Raw genomic sequence first — 22,033 nt, forward strand, 5'->3', positions numbered from 1 at the left:
TCCTCGCGCGTCGGTCACTTCGTCCTCCTCGCGCGTCGTTCACTTCGTCCTCCTCGCGTGTCGTTCACTTCGTCCTCCTCGCGCGTCGTTCACTTCGTCCTCCTCGCGCGTCGTTCACTTCGTCCTCCTCGCGCGTCGTTCACTTCGTCCTCCTCGCGCGTCGGTCACTTCGTCCTCCTCGCGCGTCGGTCACTTCGTCCTCCTCGCGCGTCGTTCACTTCGTCCTCCTCGCGCGTCGTTCACTTCGTCCTCCTCGCGCGTCGTTCACTTCGTCCTCCTCGCGCGTCGTTCACTTTGTCCTCCTCGCGCGTCGTTCACTTCGTCCTCCTGGCGCGTCGTTCACTTCGTCCTCCTCGCGCGTCGTTCACTTCGTCCTCCTCGCGCGTCGTTCACTTCGTCCTCCTCGCGCGTCGTTCACTTCGTCCTCCTCGCGCGTCGGTCACTTCGTCCTCCTCGCGCGTCGTTCACTTCGTCCTCCTCGCGCGTCGTTCACTTCGTCCTCCTCGCGCGTCGTTCACTTCGTCCTCCTCGCGCGTCGTTCACTTCGTCCTCCTCGCGCGTCGTTCACTTCGTCCTCCTGGCGCGTCGTTCACTTCGTCCTCCTCGCGCGTCGTTCACTTCGTCCTCCTCGCGCGTCGTTCACTTCGTCCTCCTCGCGCGTCGTTCACTTCGTCCTCCTCGCGCGTCGTTCACTTCGTCCTCCTCCGCGCGTCGTTCACTTCGTCCTCCTCGCGCGTCGTTCACTTCGTCCTCCTCGCGCGTCGTTCACTTCGTCCTCCTCGCGCGTCGTTCACTTCGTCCTCCTTGCGCGTCGTTCACTTCGTCCTCCTCGCGTGTCGTTCACTTCGTCCTCCTCGCGCGTCGTTCACTTCGTCCTCCTCGCGCCGGTCACTTCGTTGGGATTATTATTAGATTATTGATTATTAATTACTTATTACAACATGGGACTGACACAAACACCTTTTTAAAACTTGAAAAGAGCAGGTTCATTTGAAGTGTTTGAAACTTGTTCTTTTGTTTGTTTAATATAATAGATCATTGTTTAAACTTTAAACCCACAAACTCATCTAAGTCACGTGACAAGCGCTTTTCCTGTTCCAAATGTGTCCAAAGCTTCAGACAGCGTGATCCCTCCATAAACGATCTTCAGCGGTCTCAAACCGGAAACGGAGTGTTTAGAGCGACGCACCGCGCGTCCATCGCGTCTTCAACACAAACACCGTTTAAACCGAGAGATTTCCTCTAAAACATGAAGTAAACGCGTCAGAAAAGTGTGTTTGGTTCAGGACGCGGTCTTCATGGCGGGTTTAGTCTGCTCCAGAGACGCGGGACAAGGTGAGACACTTCAGCCGGGTCTGGAGCGCTGTCAGCGGGAGAGAAGCAGCACCGAGCCCGGGGGACGGTGGGGCTCCGTGCTCCGTTCCCCGTCCCCCAGCACCGAGCCCCGGGGTGCACCTTGCCCAGGGACGTGGCTCGGTGCTCCGGGGGTGACACAGTTAGTTTGTGGGGGTTTAGTCCCAGTGACCCAGGACTGAACCAGAGACTGTTTGAAACTGGTTTACTTTCCAAACCAGGCTCACTCTGGCCCACTGGACATCTCACTGTATATTATATATTTACAAAACGGCATCTTTGAATTATTATAATCTAAAAAAAGGACTTAACAGAGACTAAACCACGTCCTTTTCCCTCCCGTGTCCCTCAGGTGCCGGGTCCAGGCTTTCTGTGGACTCTGGGACGAACACGGAGCCGGACTGGGAGGATCGGGTCCGGACCATGTTGGACTCCAGCTCCAAAGTGAACCAGGACTTTAACGCTCTGAAAGTGGCTCAGCAGCAGGACGAGCTGGACTTCAGCAAGAGCCAGAGCCATCTGCAGAAGAAGAAGAACGAGGCCGTCAAACAACACCAGGTTTAACACCGAGACTGTTCAGAACAACACCGGGTTTAACACAGAGACTGTTCAGAACAACACCGGGTTTAACACAGAGACTGTTCAGAACAACACCGGGTTTAACACAGAGACTGTTCAGAACAACACCGGGTTTAACACCGAGACTGTTCAGAACAACACCGGGTTTAACACAGAGACTGTTCAGAACAACACCGGGTTTAACACAGAGACTGTTCAGAACAACACCGGGTTTAACACAGAGACTGTTCAGAACAACACCGGGTTTAACACAGAGACTGTTCAGAACAACACCGGGTTTAACACAGAGACTGTTCAGAACAACACCGGGTTTAACACAGAGACTGTTCAGAACAACACCGGGTTTAACACCGAGACTGTTCAGAACAACACCGGGTTTAACACAGAGACTGTTCAGAACAACACCGGGTTTAACACAGAGACTGTTCAGAACAACACCGGGTTTAACACAGAGACTGTTCAGAACAACACCGGGTGTAACGTCTCTCTTGGGCTCAGGCGCTCCTGGAGAAGATGCAGTCGGTGAGGGTGAAGCTGCAGCTGAACAACAACAAAGCCATGAGGAAGAACTTCTTGTCCAAGATCCAGGAAATGACATCAGAGAGAGACCACGCCCAGGAGGAGCGGGACAAGTGAGGCCACGCCCACACAAATGTATAAAAAGGCATTTAAATTGAACATTTAACAGATAAAACCAGTGTGACTGACCAAGACCGTCTAGGGCCGGGCAATTATTTTCCTCCGAGGCCCATATTGGACTCCAGGCCTGAAGCGGAGGCCGGCCCGTCATCATTGGTGTGAAGAAAAAAAACAAACACTCACACAATCACATCACACAAAATATCACTTTTCTGTCAAATATAGGCTATTGAATCTATTATTTAATTCATTTAACGTCATTTTTATTAAGGACACAAGTGCAGACAGATGCCTGAGGGCAAAAAAGGAAAAAAGCTTGGTGGGCCGGATTGAAAGGCCCTGCGGGCCGGATGTGGCCCGCGGGCCGTAGTTTGCCCACCCCTGATCTAAAATGTATTATTGAACTATTGAAATTGCTCAGAAATAAACCCAAATAAGCCTGTTTCCTCCTCTCTGCCTCTGCAGGCCGCTGAGCAGTACTGCAGGAAGCTTGGTTCTTCTTCTCCTGCAGCTGCTCAGTCTGTGGGCGTGTTCAGAGGCCCGTTCATGCTCCGCCCCCTAACGTGAGCTTTAGAACCAGAGCGGACAAAAGCTCTAACTGAGCACGTGCAGAGAAGAGAAGCTCTAACTGAGCACGTGCAGAGGAGAAGAGAAGCTCTAACTGAGCATGTGCAGAGGAGAAGAGAAGCTCTAACTGAGCATGTGCAGAGGAGAAGAGAAGCTCTAACTGAGCATGTGCAGAGGAGAAGTGAAGCTCTAACTGAGCATGTGCAGAGGAGAAGAGAAGCTCTAACTGAGCATGTGCAGAGGAGAAGAGAAGCTCTAACTGCTCAGGCTCTGTTCACGTTTATAACTGCGCTGACACGTTTTCACAGACTGGTGGCGGAGCTGGCGGAGGCGGAGCTGCAGCGCTCGGCTCTGGAGGAGGAGCAGAAGCAGGAGCAGAGTCGCTGGGACCAGGAGCTGTCGGAGCTGAGGCGTCAAACTGAGCGCGCTCAGACCGAAGCGAGAGAGGCCGTGTGCAGAGCTCAGAGGGACGAGCGAATGGCCGTAGAGAGGCAGCGAGATGTGGCCAACGAGCGGGTCGAGGCGTGGCTCAACCAGGTGCCACTTTTAGCACTTTAGAGCGTTTACCTGAGCGGGCGTGTGTCCAGGTGAGCGTTTACCTGAGCGGGCGTGTGTCCAGGTGAGCGTTTACCTGAGCGGGCGTGTGTCCAGGTGAGTGTTTACCTGAGCGGGCGTGTGTCCAGGTGAGCGTTTACCTGAGCGGCTCGTGTGTCCAGGTGAGTGTTTACCTGAGCGGGCGTGTGTCCAGGTGAGCGTTTACCTGAGCGGGCGTGTGTCCAGGTGAGCGTTTACCTGAGCGGCTCGTGTGTCCAGGTGAGCGTTTACCTGAGCGGGCGTGTGTCCAGGTGAGCGTTTACCTGAGCGGGCGTGTGTCCAGGTGAGCGTTTACCTGAGCGGCTCGTGTGTCCAGGTGAGCGTTTACCTGAGCGGGCGTGTGTCCAGGTGAGTGTTTACCTGAGCGGGCGTGTGTCCAGGTGAGCGTTTACCTGAGCGGGCGTGTGTCCAGGTGAGTGTTTACCTGAGCGGGCGTGTGTCCAGGTGAGCGTTTACCTGAGCGGGCGTGTGTCCAGGTGAGCGTTTACCTGAGCGGGCGTGTGTCCAGGTGAGTGTTTACCTGAGCGGGCGTGTGTCCAGGTGAGCGTTTACCTGAGCGGGCGTGTGTCCAGGTGAGCGTTTACCTGAGCGGCTCGTGTGTCCAGGTGAGTGTTTACCTGAGCGGCTCGTGTGTCCAGGTGAGCGTTTACCTGAGCGGGCTTCGGGCGGAGCTTCCTGTCAGACTGCGGCAGGAGAAACCTCTGTGGGAGAAGAAAGAGGCGTCGGTGAAACAGAAACAGAGCGAACTCCAGGCGGCGTTCAGCGACCTCCTGCTCCAGCTGCAGAGAGGAGAAGATCTGGAGAACCTGCCCCAGGTCCACCTGCCGGTCCTGCCACTGGTCCCCATGGTGAGACTGGACCTGGGACTGGACCTGGACCTGAGACTGGACCTTTGACCGTTGTTCAGGTCGTTTATGATAAAATGTACTTTGTGTTTTTTCCAGGCGGAGCTTTACTTCCACCGCATCATGCAGATGACTCCTCGCCCTCCGGCCCCGCCTCCTGCCCCTCTGACCCCGCCCCCTCACTTTCGGGCCCCTCCCCTCTTGCCGACGCCCCACAGACCCGCCTTTCACCCACAGCCGTTTCTCCGTCCTCCTCCTCCGCGCTTCGTCGTGACCTCACTTCCGGTGCACGCCCCGCCCCCTCCGGCTCAAACCCCGCCCCTCGCGGCCGCTCCCGCCCCTCCCGCTGCCGCTGCCTTCGGGACGCTGGGCAAACTGCTGGACAGGCTGAGGGGTCAGTTCCCTCAGTGTTCCGGCGCCGAACTCACCAAACTCCTGCAGCAGGTGAAGACCGACCGCGGGACGCTCGCCGGGCTCTCCATGGAGGACGTGATCGAGCGGGTGAGGCTGAAGGTGGGGGCGGCCCCGGGGCCCGCCGCGCCCACAGCCGCACCCGCCGCCTCCGCCCCGCGAAAGCCCTGCCTCATGTGCCAGAAGCCCATCGAGCCCGGGGCCAAGTTTGAGCTGAGCTGTGTCCACACGCTGCACAAGGAGTGTGTTCGGGTGTGGCTGAAGAGCAACAACAACTGCCCCTTCTGCCCCAGCAAGGCCTGACCACTGCCCCTTCTGCCCCAGCAAGGCCTGACCACTGCCCCTTCTGCCCCAGCAAGGCCTGACCACTGCCCCTTCTGTTCCAAAATCCGCTCCTTTCGCCTTAAAAACAGACAAACTGAATGTTCTGACCTCTTGGCTCGTGATCATTTCTGCTCCTGACGTCTCCCTCGCCCTTTAAAGCGATGAAAACTGACCGCTCCAGATAAGTGACCACAGCCCTTCTGCCAAACTAATCACAAGTTTCAGTTCTTCTCAAACGCGCGATCTTTTCAAATGACCAAAGTGGAGCTCCGGTCAGACTCCGATCAGACTCCGGTCAGACTCCGGTCAGACTCCGGTCAGACTCCGGTCAGACTCCGGTCAGACTCTGGTCAGACTCTGGTCAGACTCCGGTCAGACTCTGGTCAGACTCCGGTCAGACTCCGGTCAGACTCCGGTCAGACTCCGGTCAGACTCTGGTCAGACTCTGGTCAGACTCTGGTCAGACTCCGGTCAGACTCTGGTCAGACTCCGGTAAGACTCCGGTCAGACTCCGGTCAGGCTCTAAAGTGGAGCTGGAGCCGTGTTTTCAGTCCGACTCCAGAGGAACTCGAGTGAGACCCTTGGGACCGGCTCTCTGGACCTGGACCGTCGTTAAAACCCGCTCCGCTGACCGTCCCGCCCATCCTGACCGCTCCGCCCGCTCGTTATCCCGCGCCGGGTTGGACTTTGCGCCTTCAAACTTGACTTTGGTGGTTTCTGGCGGCGATCGAAGCCGCCGCGGGTCAAACGCGACGCTTCATTATCTGCACAACAAACGCCGGCGCTCTTTTCGCTCTTTTGTTTCTCGCACATCGATCGTTTCCGCCGCTCGGAAGTCGGACCGAACGCAGAGCCGATCCATAAAGTCGTTTGAGGCGTTTGTAAGTTTGTAATCCTGATTATTTACTCTGTCCAAGAGGAACGAGACGTGTCCTGGACGCGAGGAACGGACAAAAGAATGATATTTCCACTGAACTTTGACCTTTAAACACATTTGAACCAGATAAAAGTGTAAAATGTGTGAATAAAGTGAAACTCTGGAATCGTTTGACTTTCTTTGATGTTTAGTTCTTTTTATATTTGTCATGTTTTTGTCGCTGTTGGAACATTTCAAATACTCTGACTTTGTACTCTTAAAGTACATGTTTATACTCGTACTGTGTTTAATGTGCTACTTTTACTGCAGTATTTTTACTTCAATAATAAAACGCTTATACTTAGTCCTGGTTTAGGAATAAACTCTTTATTAGAAATCGACTTCTTCATAAAGTGCGTCAGTCTCAGATTTAGTCCTGGTTTGGTTTCTTTCGGTCGTGTGATAGAAATAAAGCTTTGATTTTGGACTAATTGATAAAAACATGTGACGCATCAGAAGCTCCAGGGACTGAATCCTCCTGGAAAATGTCAGAGGCAAAAGAACGACATCGATCGCTTTCTGTCAACAACAAAACAGCTCCAACAGACGAGCCTAACGAGCCCGGACTCTAACTGGACTATAACTGCCTCTAAACCTGCTTTAGTCCAGGTTTAGTCCTGGTTTAGAACTTGTTTAGTCCAGGTTTAGAACTTGTTTAGTCCTGGTTTAGACCTAGTTTAGTCCTGGTTTAGACCTGGTTTAGACCTAGTTTAGACCTAGTTTAGTCCAGGTTTAGACCTGGTTTAGTCCTGGTTTAGACCTGGTTTAGTCCAGGTTTAGTCCTGGTTTAGACCTGGTTTAGACCTGGTTTAGTCCTGGTTTAGACCTGGTTTAGTCCTGGTTTAGACCTGGTTTATTCCAGGTTTAGTCCTGGTTTAGACCTGGTTTAGTCCTGGTTTAGAACTGGTTTAGACCTGGTTTAGTCCAGGTTTAGTCCTGGTTTAGTCCAGGTTTAGAACTTGTTTAGTCCTGGTTTAGACCTGGTTTAGTCCTGGTTTAGTCCTGGTTTAGACCTGGTTTAGTCCTGGTTTAGTCCTGGTTTAGTCCTGGTTTAGTCCAGGTTTAGTCCTGGTTTAGTCCAGGTTTAGAACTTGTTTAGTCCAGGTTTAGAACTTGTTTAGTCCTGGTTTAGACCTAGTTTAGTCCTGGTTTAGACCTGGTTTAGACCTAGTTTAGACCTAGTTTAGTCCAGGTTTAGACCTGGTTTAGTCCTGGTTTAGACCTGGTTTAGTCCAGGTTTAGTCCTGGTTTAGACCTGGTTTAGTCCTGGTTTAGACCTGGTTTAGTCCTGGTTTAGTCCTGGTTTAGACCTGGTTTAGTCCTGGTTTAGAACTTGTTTAGTCCTGGTTTAGACCTGGTTTAGTCCTGGTTTAGACCTGGTTTAGACCTGGTTTAGTCCTGGTTTAGACCTGGTTTAGTCCTGGTTTAGACCTGGTTTAGACCTGGTTTAGTCCTGGTTTAGACCTGGTTTAGTCCTGGTTTAGACCTGGTTTAGTCCAGGTTTAGAACTTGTTTAGTCCTGGTTTAGACCTGGTTTAGTCCTGGTTTAGACCTGGTTTAGTCCTGGTTTAGTCCTGGTTTAGACCTGGTTTAGACCTGGTTTAGACCTGGTTTAGTCCTGGTTTAGTCCTGGTTTAGACCTGGTTTAGACCTGGTTTAGTCCTGGTTTAGTCCTGGTTTAGTCCAGGTTTAGAACTTGTTTAGTCCTGGTTTAGACCTGGTTTAGTCCTGGTTTAGTCCTGGTTTAGACCTGGTTTAGTCCAGGTTTAGAACTTGTTTAGTCCTGGTTTAGACCTGGTTTAGTCCTGGTTTAGTCCTGGTTTAGAACTTGTTTAGTCCTGGTTTAGACCTGGTTTAGTCCTGGTTTAGACCTGGTTTAGTCCTGGTTTAGACCTGGTTTAGTCCTGGTTTAGACCTGGTTTAGTCCAGGTTTAGTCCTGGTTTAGACCTGGTTTAGACCTGGTTTAGTCCTGGTTTAGACCTGGTTTAGTCCTGGTTTAGACCTGGTTTATTCCAGGTTTAGTCCTGGTTTAGACCTGGTTTAGTCCAGGTTTAGAACTTGTTTAGTCCTGGTTTAGACCTGGTTTAGTCCTGGTTTAGACCTGGTTTAGACCTGGTTTAGTCCTGGTTTAGTCCTGGTTTAGTCCTGGTTTAGACCTGGTTTAGACCTGGTTTAGTCCTGGTTTAGACCTGGTTTAGACCTGGTTTAGTCCTGGTTTAGTCCTGGTTTAGTCCTGGTTTAGACCTGGTTTAGACCTGGTTTAGTCCTGGTTTAGTCCTGGTTTAGTCCTGGTTTAGACCTGGTTTAGACCTGGTTTAGTCCTGGTTTAGACCTGGTTTAGTCCTGGTTTAGTCCTGGTTTAGTCCTGGTTTAGTCCTGGTTTAGACCTGGTTTAGACCTGGTTTAGACCTGGTCTAGTCCTGGTTTAGTCCTGGTTTAGACCTGGTTTAGACCTGGTTTAGACCTGGTTTAGTCCTGGTTTAGTCCAGGTTTAGTCCTGGTTTAGACCTGGTTTAGTCCTGGTTTAGAACTTGTTTAGTCCTGGTTTAGTCCTGGTTTAGACCTGGTTTAGACCTGGTTTAGTCCTGGTTTAGACCTGGTTTAGTCCTGCTTTAGTCCTGGTTTAGTCCTAGTCCTGGTTTAGTCCAGGTTTAGTCCTGCTTTAGACCTGGTTTAGTCCTGGTTTAGTCCAGGTTTAGTCCTGGTTTAGACCTGGTTTAGTCCAGGTTTAGTCCTGGTTTAGACCTGGTTTAGACCTGGTTTAGTCCTGGTTTAGACCTGGTTTAGTCCTGGTCCTGGTTTAGTCCAGGTTTAGTCCTGGTTTAGTCCTGCTTTAGACCTGGTTTAGTCCTGGTTTAGTCCAGGTTTAGTCCTGGTTTAGACCTGGTTTAGTCCAGGTTTAGTCCTGGTTTAGACCTGGTTTAGACCTGGTTTAGTCCTGGTTTGGACCTGGTTTAGTCCTGGTCCTGGTTTAGTCCAGGTTTAGTCCTGGTTTAGACCTGGTTTAGACCTGGTTTAGACCTGGTTTAGTCCTGGTTTAGTCCTGGTTTAGACCTGGTTTAGACCTGGTTTAGTCCTGGTTTAGTCCTGGTTTAGTCCTGGTTTAGACCTGGTTTAGACCTGGTTTAGTCCTGGTTTAGTCCTGGTTTAGTCCTGGTTTAGTCCCGGTTTAGTCCTGGTTTAGACCTGGTTTAGACCTGGTTTAGTCCTGGTTTAGACCTGGTTTAGACCTGGTTTAGTCCTGGTTTAGACCTGGTTTAGACCTGGTTTAGACCTGGTTTAGTCCTGGTTTAGTCCTGGTTTAGTCCTGGTTTAGACCTGGTTTAGACCTGGTTTAGACCTGGTTTAGTCCTGGTTTAGTCCTGGTTTAGACCTGGTTTAGACCTGGTTTAGACCTGGTTTAGACCTGGTTTAGTCCTGGTTTAGTCCAGGTTTAGTCCTGGTTTAGACCTGGTTTAGTCCTGGTTTAGAACTTGTTTAGTCCTGGTTTAGTCCTGGTTTAGACCTGGTTTAGACCTGGTTTAGTCCTGGTTTAGACCTGGTTTAGTCCTGCTTTAGTCCTGGTTTAGTCCTGGTCCTGGTTTAGTCCAGGTTTAGTCCTGCTTTAGACCTGGTTTAGTCCTGGTTTAGTCCAGGTTTAGTCCTGGTTTAGACCTGGTTTAGTCCTGGTTTAGACCTGGTTTAGTCCAGGTTTAGTCCTGGTTTAGACCTGGTTTAGACCTGGTTTAGTCCTGGTTTAGACCTGGTTTAGTCCTGGTCCTGGTTTAGTCCAGGTTTAGTCCTGGTTTAGTCCTGGTCCTGGTTTAGTCCAGGTTTAGTCCTGGTTTAGACCTGGTTTAGACCTGGTTTAGACCTGGTTTAGTCCTGGTTTAGTCCTGGTTTAGACCTGGTTTAGACCTGGTTTAGTCCTGGTTTAGTCCTGGTTTAGTCCTGGTTTAGACCTGGTTTAGACCTGGTTTAGTCCTGGTTTAGTCCTGGTTTAGTCCCGGTTTAGTCCTGGTTTAGACCTGGTTTAGACCTGGTTTAGTCCTGGTTTAGACCTGGTTTAGACCTGGTTTAGTCCTGGTTTAGACCTGGTTTAGACCTGGTTTAGACCTGGTTTAGTCCTGGTTTAGTCCTGGTTTAGTCCTGGTTTAGACCTGGTTTAGTCCTGGTTTAGACCTGGTTTAGTCCTGGTCCTGGTTTAGTCCAGGTTTAGTCCTGGTTTAGACCTGGTTTAGACCTGGTTTAGACCTGGTTTAGTCCTGGTTTAGTCCTGGTTTAGACCTGGTTTAGACCTGGTTTAGACCTGGTTTAGACCTGGTTTAGTCCTGGTTTAGTCCTGGTTTAGACCTGGTTTAGACCTGGTTTAGACCTGGTTTAGACCTGGTTTAGTCCTGGTTTAGTCCTGGTTTAGACCTGGTTTAGACCTGGTTTAGTCCTGGTTTAGTCCTGGTTTAGACCTGGTTTAGACCTGGTTTAGACCTGGTTTAGTCCTGGTTTAGTCCTGGTTTAGTCCTGGTTTAGTCCTGGTTTAGTCCTGGTTTAGACCTGATTTAGACCTGGTTTAGTCCTGGTTTAGTCCTGGTTTAGTCCTGGTTTAGTCCTGGTTTAGTCCTGGTTTAGACCTGGTTTAGACCTGGTTTAGACCTGGTTTAGTCCTGGTTTAGACCTGGTTTAGTCCAGGTTTAGTCCTGGTTTAGAACTGGTTTAGACCTGGTTTAGTCCAGGTTTAGTCCTGGTTTAGTCCAGGTTTAGAACTTGTTTAGTCCTGGTTTAGACCTGGTTTAGTCCTGGTTTAGTCCTGGTTTAGACCTGGTTTAGTCCTGGTTTAGAACTTGTTTAGTCCTGGTTTAGACCTGGTTTAGTCCTGGTTTAGTCCTGGTTTAGACCTGGTTTAGACCTGGTTTAGTCCTGGTTTAGACCTGGTTTAGTCCTGGTTTAGACCTGGTTTATTCCAGGTTTAGTCCTGGTTTAGACCTGGTTTAGTCCTGGTTTAGACCTGGTTTAGTCCAGGTTTAGAACTTGTTTAGTCCTGGTTTAGACCTGGTTTAGTCCTGGTTTAGACCTGGTTTAGACCTGGTTTAGTCCTGGTTTAGTCCTGGTTTAGACCTGGTTTAGACCTGGTTTAGTCCTGGTTTAGTCCTGGTTTAGTCCTGGTTTAGTCCTGGTTTAGACCTGGTTTAGACCTGGTTTAGACCTGGTTTAGTCCTGGTTTAGTCCTGGTTTAGTCCTGGTTTAGTCCTGGTTTAGACCTGATTTAGACCTGGTTTAGTCCTGGTTTAGTCCTGGTTTAGTCCTGGTTTAGTCCTGGTTTAGTCCTGGTTTAGACCTGGTTTAGACCTGGTTTAGTCCTGGTTTAGTCCTGGTTTAGTCCTGGTTTAGTCCTGGTTTAGACCTGATTTAGACCTGGTTTAGTCCTGGTTTAGTCCTGGTTTAGTCCTGGTTTAGTCCTGGTTTAGACCTGGTTTAGACCTGGTTTAGTCCTGGTTTAGTCCTGGTTTAGACCTGGTTTAGACCTGGTTTAGACCTGGTTTAGTCCTGGTTTAGTCCTGGTTTAGTCCTGGTTTAGTCCTGGTTTAGACCTGATTTAGACCTGGTTTAGTCCTGGTTTAGTCCTGGTTTAGTCCTGGTTTAGTCCTGGTTTAGTCCTGGTTTAGACCTGATTTAGACCTGGTTTAGACCTGGTTTAGTCCTGGTTTAGTCCTGGTTTAGACCTGGTTTAGACCTGATTTAGACCTGGTTTAGACCTGGTTTAGTCCTGGTTTAGTCCTGGTTTAGACCTGGTTTAGTCCTGGTTTAGTCCTGGTTTAGTCCTGGTTTAGTCCTGGTTTAGACCTGATTTAGACCTGGTTTAGTCCTGGTTTAGTCCTGGTTTAGTCCTGGTTTAGTCCTGGTTTAGTCCTGGTTTAGACCTGGTTTAGACCTGGTTTAGTCCTGGTTTAGTCCTGGTTTAGTCCTGGTTTAGTGCTGGTTTAGACCTGATTTAGACCTGGTTTAGTCCTGGTTTAGTCCTGGTTTAGTCCTGGTTTAGTCCTGGTTTAGACCTGGTTTAGACCTGGTTTAGACCTGGTTTAGTCCTGGTTTAGTCCTGGTTTAGACCTGGTTTAGACCTGGTTTAGACCTGGTTTAGTCCTGGTTTAGTCCTGGTTTAGTCCTGGTTTAGTCCTGGTTTAGACCTGATTTAGACCTGGTTTAGTCCTGGTTTAGTCCTGGTTTAGTCCTGGTTTAGTCCTGGTTTAGTCCTGGTTTAGACCTGATTTAGACCTGGTTTAGACCTGGTTTAGTCCTGGTTTAGTCCTGGTTTAGACCTGGTTTAGACCTGGTTTAGACCTGGTTTAGTCTCTTGTTGCAGTTAAAGGTCACGTGGCGCGGTGCCGGATCCATCACGCGCGTCACTTTCACTAAATGCTTTTGATGAATGACGCCTCCCGCTCGTGCACGCGCCTGGGCCACACGTGCGCGCGCCTCTCGTTACGGCCTGTCATTTCCCAGCATGCACCGGGGCGCAGGGCTGTCAATTAAACGTGATTGACTGAGGACGCGGCGCGCGCGAGCGGAAAACAGACACAAAAATCTATACATGAGCCGCGCGCGCCGCCTGTCACCGCGCACGCGCACACACTGCCGCCCGCGCACGCGCCTGACGAGCACGTGCCCCGCTAACAGCCCGTTTACCCCCCGCGTGCTCCGGTAACACCGCGCGCCAGCCAATTATAGCCGCGTGCGCGCTGTAATCCGCTCCTCCGCCGCTCCGTTAAACCCGCGCGCCTCTACATCCGGGTCTTTGCCGAGCTCCGGCCTCGCGCGTCAGATTCACGTCTGACACTAATTTAGACCAAAAGAGATCGATATGAAGTGTTTATGTGAATGTGCAGAACAAACAGTGTCAAGCAGAGCTCCTCCCCTTGTCCAGAGCTCCTCCCCTTCCAGAGCTCCTCCCCTTCCAGAGCTCCTCCCCTTGTCCAGAGCTCCTCCCCTTGTCCAGAGCTCCTCCCCTTCCAGAGCTCCTCCCCTTGTCCAGAGCTCCTCCCCTTCCAGAGCTCCTCCCCTTGTTCTACAGTAACTTACGGTGTGCCTCAGGGGTCAGTACTGGGTCCAGTTCTGTTTCCTCTTTACATGCTGCCGTCAGGTCACATGATCAGGTCACATGATCAGGTCACATGATCAGGTCACATGATCAGGTCACATGATCAGGTCACATGATCAGACAGACTTAGAGCTCGTGTGAAGGAGATAAAAACCTGGAGGACACTTAATGATCTGCTTCTTAATCCTGAACAAACCGAGGTCATTGTGCTGGAGGTCATTGTGCTGGAGGTCATTGTACTGGAGGTCATTGTGCTGGAGGTCATTGTGCTGGAGGTCATTGTACTGGAGGTCATTGTACTGGAGGTCATTGTGCTGGAGGTCATTGTGCTGGAGGTCATTGTGCTGGAGGTCATTGTGCTGGAGGTCATTGTGCTGGAGGTCATTGTACTGGAGGTCATTGTGATGGAGGTCATTGTGCTGGAGGTCATTGTGCTGGAGGTCATTGTGCTGGAGGTCATTGTACTGGAGGTCATTGTGCTGGAGGTCATTGTGCTGGTGGTCATTGTGCTGGAGTTCATTGTACTGGAGGTCATTGTGCTGGAGGTCATTGTGCTGGAGGTCATTGTACTGGAGGTCATTGTACTGGAGGTCATTGTACTGGAGGTCATTGTGCTGGAGGTCATTGTGCTGGAGGTCATTGTGCTGGAGGTCATTGTACTGGAGGTCATTGTGCTGGAGGTCATTGTGCTGGAGGTCATTGTACTGGAGGTCATTGTGCTGGAGGTCATTGTGCTGGAGGTCATTGTACTGGAGGTCATTGTACTGGAGGTCATTGTGCTGGAGGTCATTGTGCTGGAGGTCATTGTACTGGAGGTCATTGTGCTGGAGGTCATTGTGCTGGAGGTCATTGTACTGGAGGTCATTGTACTGGAGGTCATTGTGCTGGAGGTCATTGTGCTGGAGGTCATTGTGCTGGAGGTCATTGTGCTGGAGGTCATTGTACTGGAGGTCATTGTACTGGAGGTCATTGTGCTGGAGGTCATTGTACTGGAGGTCATTGTACTGGAGGTCATTGTACTGGAGGTCATTGTGCTGGAGGTCATTGTGCTGGAGGTCATTGTACTGGAGGTCATTGTGCTGGAGGTCATTGTGCTGGAGGTCATTGTACTGGAGGTCATTGTGCTGGAGGTCATTGTACTGGAGGTCATTGTACTGGAGGTCATTGTGCTGGAGGTCATTGTACTGGAGGTCATTGTACTGGAGGTCATTGTGCTGGAGGTCATTGTGCTGGAGGTCATTGTACTGGAGGTCATTGTGCTGGAGGTCATTGTGCTGGAGGTCATTGTACTGGAGGTCATTGTGCTGCTGGAGGTCATTGTACTGGAGGTCATTGTGCTGGAGGTCATTGTGCTGGAGGTCATTGTGCTGGAGGTCATTGTGCTGGAGGTCATTGTACTGGAGGTCATTGTACTGGAGGTCATTGTGCTGGAGGTCATTGTGCTGGAGGTCATTGTGCTGCTGGAGGTCATTGTACTGGAGGTCATTGTGCTGGAGGTCATTGTGCTGGAGGTCATTGTACTGGAGGTCATTGTGCTGGAGGTCATTGTGCTGGAGGTCATTGTGCTGCTGGAGGTCATTGTACTGGAGGTCATTGTGCTGGAGGTCATTGTGCTGGAGGTCATTGTACTGGAGGTCATTGTACTGGAGGTCATTGTACTGGAGGTCATTGTGCTGGAGGTCATTGTGCTGGAGGTCATTGTACTGGAGGTCATTGTGCTGGAGGTCATTGTGCTGGAGGTCATTGTACTGGAGGTCATTGTACTGGAGGTCATTGTGCTGGAGGTCATTGTACTGGAGGTCATTGTACTGGAGGTCATTGTGCTGGAGGACATTGTACTGGAGGTCACTGTGCTGGAGGTCATTGTGCTGGAGGTCATTGTGCTCTATCTGAGCAGATAGTCTCAGTGAAGCCTCCAGTTCTACTGTAAGAAACCTCCGAGTCTGATTGGACCAGGAGCTCTCATTTAAAGCTCATATAAATCAAGTCTGTAAAACAGACTCTTTCATCTGTGTAATAAAGATCAAATCTGAAGAATCCAGCCTAAAAGTGAAGCTGAAACGTCTCCTGCATTTGTAACGTCTCGATTCTCCTGTAACTCCTGCTCACAGCAGGTCCTAAAAGCTCCATAAAAAGCTTTAACTGGTTCAAAATGCAGCAGCAAGATTACAACAGGAACTAAAAGAAGAGAGCACATTACGCCGGTGCTGGAGTCTCTTCACTGGCTCCTGTTTAGAATCACATTTAAACTCCTCCTCCTGACATGGCCCCTCCCACCTCAAAGATGCTATAGAATCATCTCATCCAATCAGAGCTCTTCACTCTCTAAATGCTGGTCCCAAGAGTCTCTAAAAGCACAGTAGGAGGTAGAGTTCTGTCCATGTTAAAGAGGCGACACAGTCTCTTCATTTAAGTCCAGACTTAAACGTTCCTCTTGAAGTGACTTATGGTCAGAGCAGTTAGAACAGAAACATAAAGCTTCAGTTTCAGCTCCGCTGCCCGAGCAGCAACTCAACTATGAGCTCTGTCCTCTTCTTCTATCAAACTGTTTAATTTCACTTGTGTTTGTTCATTGTGTCCTTTTCTTCTCTCACTTCCTGTCGGGAGTGAAACAGACACATCGATGATCTGTGGATCCTCTTCTGGTTCTCCTCCTGAAGAACTGGTTCTCTTTCTCCTCCTGAAGAACTGGTTCTCCTCCTGAAGAACTGGTTCTCCTCCTGAAGAACTGGTTCTCCTCCTGAAGAACTGGTTCTCCTCCTGAAGAACTGGTTCTCCTCCTGAGTGTCTCTCTCTCTCCTTCATGTGGAACTCCTCCAGGTTTAGACTTTTTCCCAAAGAGGTTTTGAAGTTTTTCCTGCAGAGGGAGGAGCTAAGGACAGAGGGAGGGGCTAAGGACAGAGGACTCTGGGACATCGTCCCTCGTCCCCACAGACATTGCTTGATTCGTTTTTCACTGTCGCCCTCAGAGGAAACTGTCGTTGGGATTTTGGGCGTTACAAAAATAAATTGAATTGAACCAACAAACAAACAAACAAACAAACAAACAAACAAACATAGTAGAAAAAGCTTCAGTTGTAGTCATCTGGACTCAGTTTGAAAAAATAGACGTTTCGACTCTCATCCAAGAGTCATTGTCAATAAAAGAATTTAGGTCGAGAACTCCGATATTTATACTATTCTGTGGTAAGACCCGCCCATTGGGAGGAGCCTTCCTGAAGTAGAAAGAGTTGTTGGTTTCAACAGAAACTCACCCTCGATGATACGTTTGTAACAATCAAGAAACAAGAGTTGGAAACCTTCTCTGATCACATCAATGCTGTGGACCCACATATCAGGTTTACAAGAGAAGACGCTAAGGAGAATCGCTTGGCCTTTCTTGATTGTTCCACGATCAGAGGAGAGGACGGGAAACTCCAAATAGAAGTATATAGGAAACCTACACACACGGACCAGTATCTGCTCTTTGGTTCCAACCACCCACTACAGCACAAGCTGGGTGTGATCAGAACCTTACAACACAGAGCTCAAGGTGTGCCCACCAGCTCAGAGGGCAAGAAGAAAGAGGAAAAACATGTCCGAAATGCCCTCTCAGCCTGTGGTTACCCCGCTTGGGCCCTCAACAGAGTGAAGAGAACCAAGAAGCAGGACAAAAGGGAAACTGAACAGAGAAGGAAGGGTGTTTCTATCCCTTATGTCTCTGGCCTGTCGGAAAAACTGCAGAGAATTTTTAGACAACACGAAGTCCCTGTTTATTTTAAACCAGGAAACACTTTAAGACAAAAACTGGTTCATCCTAAGGACAAGTTGCCGACTCAAAAACAGAGCAATGTAGTTTATTCGATCCAATGCAGTGAAGAAAGCTGTAAAGAACGTTACATAGGTGAGACAAAACAGCCTCTACACAAGAGGCTTTATCAGCACAGAAGAAATACAAGTTCAGGACCACAGAGCGCCGTGCATCTCCATCTTGAAGCCTCTAATCACTCGTTTGAAGACGGTGAGGTGAAGGTTTTAAGCAGGGAGAAAAGATGGTTTGAAAGAGGAGTCAAGGAAGCTATTTCTGTTAAAAAAGAAAGACCTTCTTTAAACAGAAACGGAGGGCTAAGGTTTAATCTTCCTGTTATCTATAATGGGTTACTGAACCCCTGGAAAGGTAGAGGACCAGGACCAGGACATTTAGATGCTAATCAGGTCCTCAGGGTGAGCCAGGGTCTCACAAAGACAAAGAGGATTCTAATAGTCCATTAAGATTCTGAATAGGCTCGGTAGATACAAGGGGGGAGTTTCTGTTGAAACCAACAACTCTTTCTACTTCAGGAAGGCTCCTCCCAATGGGCGGGTCTTACCACAGAACAGTATTAATATCGGAGTTCTCGATCTAAATTCTTTTATTGACAATGACTCTTGGATGAGAGTCGAAACGTCTATTTTTTCAAACTGAGTCCAGATGAAACAACTGAAGCTTTTTCTACTATGGAACACGCCTGGACCAATGAGGGATTACACCGAAATACAAACAAACAGACAAACAATACACACAGAGAGAACACGCAGAACACACACACACTTTTGTCCTTACCTTCCTCTGGAGGAGCAGCGGCTCTAATCCAATCCCCGTCATGAGCGGCTCCGCCCGTGATTTGGTTTATCACATGTGACCTGTGCCGCCGGCGGCCATCTTGGTTCTAGTCCTGATGTAAACAAATGTAAACTAGCCTGACGTTTAAAACAGAACTGGACCCAGTACTGACCCCTGAGGCACACTGTAAGTTACTGTAGAACAAGGGGAGGAGCTCTGGTTTACATGAACAAACTGGGACCTATCAGATGAAGAGGATGTAAAGCAGCTGAGGGCGGGGCCTCTGAGGGCGGGGCCTCTACATCACATTCTAACCTCTGCAGTAGAATGTTGTGGTCGATGGTCAAACGCTGAGGTCAGAACCAGAACCCTGCTGTGGTGGGCTCTGAACCCTGCTGTGGTGGGCTCTGAACCCTGCTGTGGTGGGCTCTGGACCCTGCTGTGGTGGGCTCTGAACCCTGCTGTGGTGGGCTCTGAACCCTGCTGTGGTGGGCTCTGAACCCTGCTGTGGTGGGCTCTGAACCCTGCTGTGGTGGGCTCTGAACCCTGCTGTGGTGGGCTCTGGACCCTGCTGTGGTGGGCTCTGGACCCTGCTGTGGTGGGCTCTGGACCCTGCTGTGGTGGGCTCTGAACCCTGCTGTGGTGGGCTCTGGACCCCGCTGTGGTGGGCTCTGAACCCTGCCTGTAGTTTACCAATAGGTCAGGATTGAGGTTTGGCTTTTTCTATTATTTCTTTGAATTTTGAGATAGATTTTTCAGATTTTGTCCTTTTCATTATAACTTTATTTTGTGGGACTGGATGATCTTTAAGAATAAACTGAAAGGTAATTAGGAAATGATCTGACAATATAGGGTTTTGAGGGAGGACACTGAGGTCACTAATCTCTGTTCCATACGTTAGGACAAGATCCAGAGTGTTCTTGTGAGTGTGAGTCGCTTTATTTACATTCTGAGTGAAACCAATGCTGTCTAACAAGGCGCTGAAGGCATTACTGAGAGCGTCATCACTCATGTTCACGTGAATATTAAAGTCTCCAACTATAACTTCTACTAAAACTCCTTTTTCAGTTAAAGGAGCCAGACTCACATTCATCTCGCCGTTTTAAATGAGCGCCGTCTCTTTAAACAAACGACTCTCGGCGCCGGATCTGACCGGCTCTGGGACTGTGAGGACCGGCTCTGGGACTGTGAGGACCGGCTCTGGGACTGTGAGGACCGGCTCTGGGACTGTGAGGACCGGCTCTGGGACTGTGAGGACCGGCTCTGGGACTGTGAGGACCGGCTCTGGGACTGTGAGGACCGGCTCTGGGACTGTGAGGACCGGCTCTGGGACTGTGAGGACCGGCTCTGGGACTGTGAGGACCGGCTCTGGGACTGTGAGGACCAGGCCCGAGTCTCCGTGGACCTGGTCTGGAGCTGGTTTATGGAGAATGGATTCTCATCAATAAGACACATTAAAGGACACGACTTGTGCCTCATAAAGAGCGACACGTCCAGAAGAATCAATGAGGCAAATGTTTTTCAAACGGTCGTCTCCAAACGTGTGTGGGGGGGTGAGAGTGTGGGACATGAGACAATCAGCCTCAGACTCATAAAAAGACATATTGTGTTTTTGTAAAATAAACAGGAGGTGCAGCTGCAGCGCCTCCTGGTGAACACAAACAAATGCCTTTTGAGGTTTTAACTTTTTCATGTGAAAATAGATAAATATGAACATTTCTCCCTCTTGTTCTTTATTATATCATAAATATGTTCAACTTAAACATTCAGACAGAAAAGTGACGTTTCAGCTTCAGTTTCATATATTTTCTGGTTCTAAAAGAACAAAAAGCTCAGAGTTTATGAATAAATCATCTTTATTCTGTTTTTCACAGAATCTCAAAGGAGGCGGAGCCTTCGTCGTCACAGGTAAAAAAACGGTGCAAAACCTTAAATATGATATTTACAGTGTCATAAATACAGTCTAAATAAGCCCCTCCCACATCTCTTCCACTGTAAAACAATGAAAATCACACATTTTACGTTCAAATAAAAACCTTCATAATTCATATTTTCCACATTCAAACATTGTTCAGTTTGTGCTTCTGTTTCAGGCACTTCACAATGACCTTTGACCTTTACAAGAACAACTTGAATGAGAGGGTGGAGTACATCGCCCTCTGCTGGCGGCCGGAGGGACTGAGCTGTTTTACACTTGAAAAACATGAAAATAAAAAACACTGAAATTCAGAAACAAAAGATGAACAAAAATCACCCTTTTTCCTTCAATTCATTTACATTTTTGTCATAATTAAAAATGATTTCAATATTAATTTACAGAACAAAAGAACAGTCACGAGGAGGCGCAGAGGAGAGGACCTCATGAGGAGGTGCAGAGGACCTCACGAGGAGGTGCAGAGGAGAGGACCTCATGAGGAGGAGCAGAGGACCTCATGAGGAGGAGCAGAGGAGAGGACCTCACGAGGAGGTGCAGAGGAGAGGACCTCATGAGGAGGTGCAGAGGAGAGGACCTCATGAGGAGGTGCAGAGGAGAGGACCTCACGAGGAGGTGCAGAGGAGAGGACCTCATGAGGAGGTGCAGAGGAGAGGACCTCATGAGGAGGTGCAGAGGAGAGGACCTCACGAGGAGGTGCAGAGGAGAGGACCTCATGAGGAGGTGCAGAGGACCTCACGAGGAGGTGCAGAGGAGAGGACCTCATGAGGAGGTGCAGAGGAGAGGACCTCATGAGGAGGAGCAGAGGACCTCATGAGGAGGAGCAGAGGAGAGGACCTCACGAGGAGGTGCAGAGGAGAGGACCTCATGAGGAGGTGCAGAGGACCTCACGAGGAGGTGCAGAGGAGAGGACCTCATGAGGAGGCGCAGAGGAGAGGACCTCATGAGGAGGAGCAGAGGAGAGGACCTCATGAGGAGGAACAGAGGAGAGGACCTCATGAGGAGGTGCAGAGGAGAGGACCTCATGAGGAGAAGAGGAGAGGACCTCATGAGGAGGAACAGAGGAGAGGACCTCATGAGGAGGAGCAGAGGAGAGGACCTCATGAGGAGCAGAGGAGAGGACCTGATGAGGAGGAGCAGAGGAGAGGACCTCATGAGGAGGAGCAGAGGAGAGGACCTCATGAGGAGGAACAGAGGAGAGGACCTGATGAGGAGGAGCAGAGGAGAGGACCTCACGAGGAGGTGCAGAGGAGAGGACCTCATGAGGAGGTGCAGAGGACCTCACGAGGAGGTGCAGAGGAGAGGACCTCATGAGGAGGTGCAGAGGACCTCACGAGGAGGTGCAGAGGAGAGGACCTCATGAGGAGGTGCAGAGGACCTCACGAGGAGGCGCAGAGGAGAGGACCTCATGAGGAGGTGCAGAGGACCTCACGAGGAGGTGCAGAGGAGAGGACCTCATGAGGAGGTGCAGAGGACCTCACGAGGAGGTGCAGAGGAGAGGACCTCATGAGGAGGAGCAGAGGAGAGGACCTCACGAGGAGGTGCAGAGGAGAGGACCTCATGAGGAGGTGCAGAGGACCTCACGAGGAGGTGCAGAGGAGAGGACCTCATGAGGAGGTGCAGAGGAGAGGACCTCATGAGGAGGAGCAGAGGAGAGGACCTCATGAGGAGGAACAGAGGAGAGGACCTCATGAGGAGGTGCAGAGGAGAGGACCTCATGAGGAGGAGCAGAGGACCTCATGAGGAGGCGCAGAGGAGAGGACCTCATGAGGAGGAGCAGAGGAGAGGACCTCATGAGGAGCAGAGGAGAGGACCTGATGAGGAGGAGCAGAGGAGAGGACCTCACGAGGAGGAGCAGAGGAGAGGACCTCATGAGGAGGAACAGAGGACCTCACGAGGAGGTGCAGAGGAGAGGGCCTCACGAGGAGGCACAGAGGAGAGGACCTCACGAGGAGGTGCAGAGGAGAGGACCTCACGAGGAGGCGCAGAGGAGAGGACCTCACAAGGAGGAGCAGAGGAGAGGACCTCACGAGGAGGAGCAGAGGAGAGGACCTCATGAGGAGGCGCAGAGGAGAGGACCTCACGAGGAGGAGCATAGGAGAGGACCTCACGAGGAGGAGCAGAGGAGAGGACCTCATGAGGAGGAGCAGAGGAGAGGACCTCATGAGGAGGAGCAGAGGAGAGGACCTCACGAGGAGGAGCAGAGGAGAGGACCTCATG

At 50.2% G+C, this 22,033-nt stretch overlaps 1 protein-coding gene across 1 annotated transcript; it reads left to right on the forward strand.

The window, feature by feature from the left end:
• The first annotated feature begins 1,179 nt into the window (after positions 1–1,179).
• On the forward strand, positions 1,180–6,325 carry rnf214 (ring finger protein 214). The gene is made up of 6 exons (XM_072433782.1): positions 1,180–1,335; positions 1,706–1,911; positions 2,431–2,564; positions 3,447–3,675; positions 4,371–4,580; positions 4,677–6,325. Exons 1-6 carry the CDS (start codon positions 1,299–1,301, stop codon positions 5,289–5,291), a joined length of 1,431 nt encoding a protein of 476 aa, XP_072289883.1. The 5' UTR covers positions 1,180–1,298; the 3' UTR covers positions 5,292–6,325.
• Positions 6,326–22,033: the final 15,708 nt, after the last annotated feature.

Source organism: Eucyclogobius newberryi, unplaced genomic scaffold (assembly GCF_026437365.1).
Source record: "Eucyclogobius newberryi isolate DKJ021-1_F unplaced genomic scaffold, fEucNew1.0.hap1 SCAF_6, whole genome shotgun sequence".
Taxonomy (NCBI): Eukaryota; Metazoa; Chordata; class Actinopteri; order Gobiiformes; family Gobiidae; genus Eucyclogobius; species Eucyclogobius newberryi.